Below are 9,510 nucleotides of genomic sequence, written 5' to 3' on the forward strand. Positions count from 1 at the left end.
GGCAGGCCAGATCAGCCATGGTTTCTTCTGAAGATGCGTAAATATGAAGATGAAATTATGTTAACCATGCTACTTAGTTACTTATCTGCCATAGTAACGATAGACATGCCAATTCTCATAGTTGATTAAATAAAATTTCAAAATATCATTATGGTAACATATTATTGACTTTATCAAAGCGCGATGCATGATGACCTTCTGAATCTCCCTCTTCTAAAGGAGACAACTTTTTCAATCTCAGTAGACCTTGAAGCTGGTAATTGCGGGTTCCACACATGTTCTCTAAATTGTTTGTGTTTGTCTATATGCACCTTGAAGTGAAGCATACCTTCTTGTCCCAAAGTCAATTAGGATAGGAGCTAGCTCAAAAACTCGCCAAAATGATCCTTTAAAAAAAAGGAAATGTTCTATGCTTCACTTTCTTTGATTAAATGAGTCGTTCTCTGATCATATTTTGTCAGCCTATTTTTAACATCTGTTCTTTCTTCCTTTGCTTTGTCTTCTGCCGCTGTGCTTGTCTCTTGCTCTGCAGCCAAACGCAAAATGTGGAAGTTAAAGAGCTTTGGTAGCTTGAGAAACATTAACAGGACAGGTAACATATGTGCTCACATTTCCTCTGTTTGACTGACATCTTCATCGCCAATCGAAATGTCTTCATTTGTCTCGTTGGTCACAGCAGTGTGGGCTTTCTTGACCTAGTCTAACGTCTGCATGTGATTTCTCCCGGTAAAAATGGATTTGTGGAGGCTATCGTTTGTTGACGTGCGCATTGTTTGTCTTTCAGATGAAGAAAACGCCGACTTTATCATCGTGTCGTTTACCGGACAGACTTGGCACTTTGAGGCTCCCAGTTTGGAAGAGAGGGACTTGTGGGTGTCGGCCATCGAGAGTCAGATCTTGGCCAGCCTGCAATCGTGTGAGAGTGGCAGAAACAAGGTACACGTGCTTGTTAACTTAATGAGGAAATAGAGGGTCCCCAAATTTTTTCATATTTTATATACATTTTTTATATAATGGGACAATATGGTCGCCGTAAATTACTTGTGTAGTGATTTGGGCATTAGCCACTTTCCATTCCGGATTGTGAATCTGTGTTTGACTCAAATCCAACTAAATCGCGTCACTCCACCTGCACCACAACTTAGACCTGCTTTTAGTTGGTCTCACCAAATTGTGAGGTACGTTGGGGCGTGTAATAAAAAATGAATCCGGTCTGCCAAATTCCCAAACACAGCAAAGTAGACTTGCCCCGGCATAAAAATGAAAATAAGACGGATTTTACACTGACCATCCGTGTGCCTGTCTATGAAAAAAAAAACCTGTGCATGTAAAACAATCATGTAGTATTGTCTCATGAAAGTTTGCTGAGCTTGATGCTGACAAAAATCAAACAACAAATATTATTATGTATCCAGTATTTAGCTTTCTAAGGCTCATCCTCATGTATATATATCCGTATGTCTGTGTTATACTGCCCCGAGGTGGCAAAAGCACGCACAACAGAGGGAGTGGCAAAATGTACATGACATTAAAAGCAAACAAATGAGACAATAAATGTTAAATTCTTTAAATTCCATTTAATCATTACATGTTTTTATTTATTTGAAAGTGAAGTGAAGCAAATGCAGTTTTCCTTGTAATAAAACGTGTTCCAAAATGTATTGGGTGTTTTTGGGTCGGGGGGCTTAATGAGTAAAGGTGTATAAATCATTCATTAATGTTTATTTGCCATTTAATTTAGATGTGCCTGTGTGTGCGGTGTGCATGTGTGTAGGCGCGACGCAGCAGCCAGAGCGAGGCAGTGGCACTTCAGGCCATCCGCAACACCAAAGGCAACAATCTGTGCGTGGACTGTGAAGCACCAAGTAAGTGCTTGCATGCTGCTGCAGCTTTATTGTCTACTTAAGTCCGACATTCAGTAAGATAAGATAAGATAAGATAACAGATCCTTATTGCCACTCCAGTATCCTACAATAAAATGATAATGTGCTTGCGATGCAACATACATCCAACATCAGATAAGATCTTCACTCAAGATAAAATAGTCATGATGTGGAATGGGCAATTTAATGTCAAAGAAACTGTTCGTCAACCTAGTAGTGCATGTATTCCGCGGTCTGTGCCGTCTACCTGCTGGTAATTGTGTGAACAGGTGGTGAGAGGGCTGTTGGAGCTCTTTGGTAACATTCAGAGCTCTGTGGTGGTCTTGTGAGATGGCTTTGTAGAGGACAACCAATTTTTTGGCTGTGGCTGAGCACCTTGTATACCACTCGGTGAAAAAGGCCAGCAGCACTTCACTTTTCAAATTGTTTTTCTACGTGTACTGCAAGTACAGCACTGATATCCATCCATAGTAAAAAAAAAAAGCTCATGAATTATTGATTCGATTAGAACGTATTGCATGCAAAAGTCAAAAGAGAATAATCAAAACAACAACAAAAAACAAACAGTTCCTAAATATTAATGTACTGTACTTAAAAATTTGATGCAGCTGAAATGTGACAGTACTCTCCTTTTATTTTTTTGGCATTGGTTGACAATATATTTTTATTTGTACTTGTGTGTTTAATTGGATTTCACATTTAATGCATTTATTTTATTTGTATGGTAAAAATGACTCGATGAGGAAGCCCCTGTAGCTCACTTTGACAGTCACACCTCTGATGGTTTTATCTCCCCTAAGACCCCACTTGGGCCAGTCTCAATCTGGGTGCACTGATCTGCATCGAGTGCTCGGGAATCCATCGGAACCTGGGCACTCACCTGTCTCGGGTACGCTCGTTAGACCTGGACGACTGGCCCGGAGAGCTCACCCAAGTACTGTCCGCCATTGGGAACCACACGGCCAACAGCATCTGGGAGGGCCGCACTCTGGGCAGGGCCAAGCCCACGCCCAATGCTTCACGGTGGGTGCACTCAAATGGCTTTCGGGAGGAGAAAAGGGGGATATTTTCTCTGCACTATTCTATGAAAAGTCTTACTATGGCCATTGAAAGTTCATAACTCCTTTTTTCTCGTACCACATGATTGGCTCTGTGCTAGAGGCACAGTATCTCTATTTTTTGGCTGAAAATGACAGCCACAATGCAGCACAGCTTTTGCATTGCATTGTGGGAAGTGGCGGCCATTTAGGACTATCAGTAATCACAATGAATGTTAACATTACTGTAAGCAAAAAGTCTAAGATTCTGCACAGTAATTTGCTAACGCGCCCACTGTTATTTCATCATCATAAATTGTATTTTCACTTATTTCTATATTTCACTGTATATATATAATTGATCACACAATGATGAACATAAGGTCAATTTAACGTGGAACGGATTAATTGGATTTCCATTCGTTTCAATGGAAATATGACCTTGGCTTGGGAACATTTTGATTTGAGAATGGGACATTTAATGGAACATTTAATTCGTAACCTGTGGTTCCGCTGTATTTCATTTTTGTGCCTATTGATGTGCATGAGTTCTTTATTGTTTTTGGTTTTTTTGTTTTGTTTTTTTAAAGCGAGGAGAGGGAGTCATGGATTCGTGCCAAGTACGAACAAAGGGCGTTCGTGCCACCGCTCCAGTCGCGAGCGGATGACGACATGCCGGCGCGGCTGCTTTTGGCGGTGACTGAGCGAGACCTGGCGCGCCTCCTGTTGCTGCTCGCACACAGCAGCAAGGAGGTCATCAACGCTCAGCCCACCCCTGCGGGCATGGCACTGCACGCCGCTTGTCAGCTGGGTGATGTGGTCATGACGCAACTGCTCATCTGGGTGCGTTTCATGTTTTTCTCTTCTCTCCTTCATTCGACTGGAACGAACGCTCCAGTAGCAAATACAGTACACTTGAAATCAGAACAATCTTGGTTTTCTTGTGGTGGGACTACATGAAATTGCGTTAACCATAAGCCTTGTTATAACAAATTGTATTGCTTCGTGTGCTATTTTATTTATTTTTTTTATAATTGTGTACATTATTTCTTTTCCCAGGGCGCCAGTGCCACATTCCCAAAACATAGGTTAAGTTTATTGAAAACTCCATAATCTAACCATTTCACTTAATTGACCTAAAATATTCTCATTTGCTACAAATAAAAGCACATTTGTTCATCTATCAATGCCAGTGTTGTTTAGTAACATGTACAAAATTTAAATGGCCTACAACCAGATGCAGAAGATACAATTAATGTGTGCTATAATAGAAAAAAGAGACTGCCAAACAGAATAACAGAAAACTGTTGCACTAAATAAGCCCAGACAAGAGGTATATATGACATCAGGAAATTCTCACAGCACACCACCTGTTACTAAAAGTATATACAGTAGACTATTCACAAAAAAAAAAAAACGAAATTGGACATTCTGTTTTCGGGATGAACTGAAAATGGATGATCCACTTTACAAGTGAACTTAATTTTATTCTCTCTAAAAAATTTTTAACACAGTGGCTCAGTGGTACAGTGATTGTCTCCTTTTAGAAACGCTTTCTGACGTCAAGGCAATGGCACTGTAGAACAGAGTCATTTTTAATTTGCCATGATGTCAGATGTCCTGCTGTAAAATGTACGCCGTTGATTTTTATTGTGTTGTGTATTGCAATTTGTGATCATGTGAACGAGTGTGCAAGAGCCCTCGGTCACCGGCTGCCACTCCAAAACACAATGTCTTGTAGCCCCGGGGACGACCTCGCTCAGTCCTGAACAGTGACATAAAGCTCAGGATGAGGGGGGGATAGGAGGAGGCTCTAGCATCAGGCAGCATCAACATCCAGGAGATAAGTGTTGTTTTGGAAAAAGACTGACAATAATTTCCGTCAGCCTTGAGTCTTTGACTGGAGCTCTCAATGGACATCAATTAGCGCAATTGGCGATCAGTTCTTTGAGGCGAGCTGTCAACTTCTCCATGTTGGTATCCAATTCACAAAGTGTCTCAAAAGTCGCATCCATTCCATGATTGAGCTCATTTGTTGCCTGAGATTGAGTGTTGAACACCCAGACCATCAAACATGACCGGCAGCTTGCCCTTTTCCAATAGTACGACCAGCGTCTTGGTGGTGTGCTGTGAGAATTTTCTGATTTCAAATATGTGCCTTGGCTCAATAAAGGTTAGGAAACCGTAGCTTAGAGAAGCGACCCAGTTGGATGGGCTGCGATCTGTGTTACAAAAAATGAGCCATTGCTGGATAGACATCATGCTATGTCATTTCTCCTCCTGCAGTATGGAATCGATGTGAGGGCGAGGGACCACCAGGGCCAGACTGCCATGATGATGGCCAGAAAAGGCGGGAGCAAAGGCTGCATTGATATTTTGCTCCAACACGGCTGCTCCAATGAGACTTCTCCCGCCGTCGCCACACCGGTCCTCTCCCGCCGCTCCAGCACCGCCAGCCTGGGTCGCAGCAGCTCCAGGAAGCAAATCCAGTAGCCTGGCCACGGACGCTGATGTCACCGTGACTGCTGGAGTTCGGGAACTGTTATCAAACCTTCAACCTCGAGTAGGAAGTAACAGAAAAAAAGTGTTAAGCGGAGGTGGGAGACGCAAGTCACATGACTTCGGAGTCAGATTTAAGTCACCAATTTTACAAGTCGGGACAATCTTGGCAAAAAACGATGAAAGACTCAACTTTGACACGACTTGGCTTAGACTTGAACTATACATCTTGAAAGTCTTGTGTTTACATTTAAAAATGCATACTTTCAAGATAGATTTGTTTTGTTCATTGCACACGAACTTGGCAAGCCACAAGTATGCTATGATGAGGCCACCTCATGACGCAAATTTAACAGAGTGAGCCATGATTCTTAAATTTGGATTCAATGATTTTGTTTTGGGTAAAATCAAGAAAAATTCAATGGCAACATGTATGTTTAGCAACACACTATAAAATCTACAAAGACAGGTAAGCCACGTTAACTTCACTGTTTAGCAGTTTAGCTCATTGATAGCTGGTCGAACCTCAACTAAGTGTCGGTGCATTTATTTGCTTAATTGAGGAGAGAATAAAGTGAGAAACTGAAAACTCAAAGATATGAAACAGCAGATATGACAGCTAGCTAGCTATGTTAATCTCACAGTTCAGCTTCCTGATAGCAGGTCAAACATCAACTACCGTAAGGTTCATGTCAGTTAGTCGATTAATTAAGATCACAGTAAAGAACTAGACAATAAAGGCACTGCTTTGGGATGAATTAAAATAAAAAACGAGGTGACTGTGTTAGTATATCATAACTTCCAACGCACGCACGGATACCGGGTGCAAGATGGCTAATGTGCGAATGTTTCTTGTGACCGAGCATTATTGTAGAACTTGTTTAAACCAAGTCATGACTTCTCTCAACTTGCTTGTGAGAACGCCACTTGACTTCCTTTTTTTTTTTGCCTCAGTAACTGGGGACTTGCTTGAAACTTGAAGGCTAAAACCTGTGACGTACTTTTGACTTGCACATTTGTGACTTCCTCCCACCTCTGATTTGAGTCAAACGAGTGCGTCGCTAAAGACTGAGCAACATATCTAACCACTTGAAGCAAGCAATATTAATTCCATGTGTCGACGATCGCTCTGATGTTGTGGAAATACCGCATGGCCGCGGTCGACCTCATTCCCGACGACTTCAGTAGACTCTTTGTAGCTGATGACCTACTTGCGTTTGACTTCTTCTACTTGTAGAACAAGTGCAATAATACAGCAGTCGGCGTGTGCTCGTGCTGAGGAAAGGATCTGTTCATGTTTTCATGTCTGCTAAGACAGCGTTTCTTCCTTTGTCTTAACAAATAAGACGTAAAGCTACAGGATGTCTGCCTGTCGCGTGCCTGTCGCCTCCCTTTGACGGTGGCCTTGGCCTTAAGAAGCACCCGGGGTCAGTACGTAGACGTTTTCCGCGACTGAATACTTTGGAACATGAAATGTGTCAATGTATGTTTCTGTTACTGCTCCAATATAAGGTGTTTTAATCGACTGTAAATGAACCTATACTACATTCACTGTAACAAAGACGCAATGGAAACCAATCAGTCAGTTTTGTAAATGATTTCTTAAATACTGTTTCTAAAGGCATCTGTTCACTTCTTTTTTTTTTCATTGTCTTTTTATAGTTTCATGACAATATCATCGTTATATACCGAATTGTGATTTGGGACATTCAAATATGAGTAAAGATGAGGAGAAGCGATTCCATGATTGATATCCTGTTCCTGTTGTGTAGGTCTACTCCGCGAATTTACTGTGACGAATGAAGCGTTGTTATTTTAAACACTTTGTGGGCCGTGCGAATCCCAGTATTCAGTATTAAATACATTTTTTTTAAATGTTTTTTTGTGGTGATAACTTCTGTTTCCTTTTAGCTAATTTGGGGGAATGGCCAGACTGAATAACTCAATTGACTCATTATGACTCATAATGGCCTTCGGACAAAAAAAAAAAAAAAAAAAATACACAAAGAAAATACAAATTAGCTGCACAAAGAAAACACAAATTAGCACAGTCATTGATGATAGGGGGTTGCCATACGTCAGGTAAAGGCTCTTGGGAGATGGTTGTCATTACATCTTCAATAAATGCACAAGCTGACGTTGACATTTTGGACACTTTTCTTATCCCTTCAATTGAAAGGATGTTTGGGGATGGTGAAATAATTTTTCAAGAGGATGACGCATCTATCTATAGACCTATATCCGTTCGACATCATCAAAAGCTGAGGGCATCGTACCCGTGTCTCATTCAATCAGGATACTATTTAAGGACAACTCGATGTTGGATTATTCGCTTGGTCTCCAAAGTGCCAAAATCTTCTAGACGCTCATGTTATTCCCGTATTCTCTCGCCACATTTTGCCTTGTTTATGAAGAAAGTATTTTTTGTTACTACTGATTGTCTCGGTTTGAGTTGTGACATGTCTTAATGTATCTGTTGCTACACAATTGCTATGCTCTGTTCTTTTATGATGTCATATAGGCTTGATGCTTGGAGTATTTCAGATCGAGTTACTCAGTGACACATCGTCAGTACGTCAAGCGTTCTTCGTGTGAGGATGTCAGCCATCATCCATGTGTTCTGAATCCAGGCCTGCTTGTTATTACTTGGAATTTTTGTATATAAAGACTTTTACGTCGCCACTTCTGTCTCCTGTCAGCTTCTGGGTCCAAACCCCACTCCGCACGTGACGGGTTTGTATTGTACACGTTTTGGGTTTCTGACTTGCAAGTTTCGTTCATTTTTGTCTTTGCATTTTGCAAGTGGTTTTGGTTTGCCTTGTTCGATTCTTTGTACATAGCATTATTAGTTGTACTTTGTTGGGACGCACACATTTTTTGCATAAATAAAATCTGTTTGTTAATTCTAACTCGAGTCTGCGAATTTGGAATCATATTCTATCCAGGAACTCTGGAAGCTCCTGACAGAATAATCCTACGATAGATTCTGCTACCTCTGATAAGATAAGATAAGGGCTGGTCATCAAAGGATGCTTAGGACAACAAATCCGCGATGCAGTCGGCCTGCTGGTCCACTGTTTTGAGGATTTGGGTTCTCGCTTAGAGCATTTTTGCCCTTAAAATAAGCCATCCTCAAATCCGAACTTTTCCTCAATTGGGGTGTGTCCAAGTTCGTGAACCTACCCTACCTCACCCATCTTGTTATGGTGGGGCGCCCTTTTTATGTGGTCGTTCATACACCAATGTAGCCTAATATTTGACCAACAACCGGTTGACGGTACCAAGATTGTGTTCTGGCCAGGCTAGGTCTTGGGCTATGGCCGTGAGCTCTGAACTGGAACTCCGGTCTTCTTTCCTAGATTTTCTTGCCAAGTTTTGAAGCTGGTGGCCCTCAGTCCCACAACAAGGCGATCTTTTATTAACTCCTTGTTCAGTACTGCATAGCTGTTGGTGTGTTTAAGAGTTGTTGTTTTTTTTGTTTTTTTTAATTTTCTTTCACGATTGCATTTTCCCCCTCAGAATTGAGTGATTACATATTTTACCCCTCTAAACAAGTAACTGTACTGACTACCATTTTTTCTTACGATTTTGTTTTGTTTCTAAAACATAGGAAATTGACATTTTGATTGACTTTTTGTCACCTCGGGTATCTGCTTTTTTTTCTCCCCTACAAGATTGAACATCTGAATGTACATCCCCTGAGACTGGTGATTCCATAAATCTTAACAAGGGTTGTCTAAAATATGATCTAAAGCATTTCTATCTGCTGCGAAGCTGAACAGGTCTCTCCGCGAGAGAGCTCATTGGCAGCTGCGGTGTAGAGACGACGCGAATGATTGTCCACAATAAAGAGAAGGTTGCGCAGTGATCTCAAAGGTCTCCACCTTTCGTACTATGGTGTCATCAGCCTTCTGTATGAGTTTATGTTTTTCCATTCCTAGATGGCATATGCATGCAGTGTGGAGTGAAGTAACGTCTAACATGGATTGAAACGTTCGAAGCCAGACGCTCCTGTATTTTTTGTTGCATTTTTCATATCCCCCGAAGAGGGCAACCGACCACTGAGGGCTTCATTGGGTGACGTCATCAAC

General features: G+C 41.4%; 1 protein-coding gene across 7 annotated transcripts in view; it reads left to right on the plus strand.

Annotated features, from left to right (window-relative positions):
- agap2 (ArfGAP with GTPase domain, ankyrin repeat and PH domain 2) overlaps positions 1 to 7,298 on the plus strand; it is a 30,050-nt gene extending 22,752 nt beyond the window's left edge. For 4 of the 7 annotated variants that reach the window (XM_088290569.1, XM_088290564.1, XM_088290566.1 and 1 more), the window contains 6 exons: positions 533 to 592; positions 785 to 936; positions 1,775 to 1,865; positions 2,684 to 2,906; positions 3,511 to 3,763; positions 5,207 to 7,298. In XM_088290569.1, the coding sequence (XP_088146695.1) occupies positions 533 to 592; positions 785 to 936; positions 1,775 to 1,865; positions 2,684 to 2,906; positions 3,511 to 3,763; positions 5,207 to 5,413 (986 nt within the window). In that variant the 3' untranslated portion in view covers positions 5,414 to 7,298. The remainder of the gene's footprint in view (positions 1 to 532; positions 593 to 784; positions 937 to 1,774; positions 1,866 to 2,683; positions 2,907 to 3,510; positions 3,764 to 5,206) is intronic. The other 3 variants (XM_088290570.1, XM_088290565.1, XM_088290568.1) reach the window with 1 other exon arrangement.
- Positions 7,299 to 9,510: the final 2,212 nt, after the last annotated feature.

Source organism: Idiotropiscis lumnitzeri, chromosome 3 (assembly GCF_059441095.1).
Source record: "Idiotropiscis lumnitzeri isolate Australia: NSW breed Sydney's pygmy pipehorse chromosome 3, RoL_Ilum_1.0, whole genome shotgun sequence".
In the NCBI taxonomy this organism is placed as follows: domain Eukaryota; kingdom Metazoa; phylum Chordata; class Actinopteri; order Syngnathiformes; family Syngnathidae; genus Idiotropiscis; species Idiotropiscis lumnitzeri.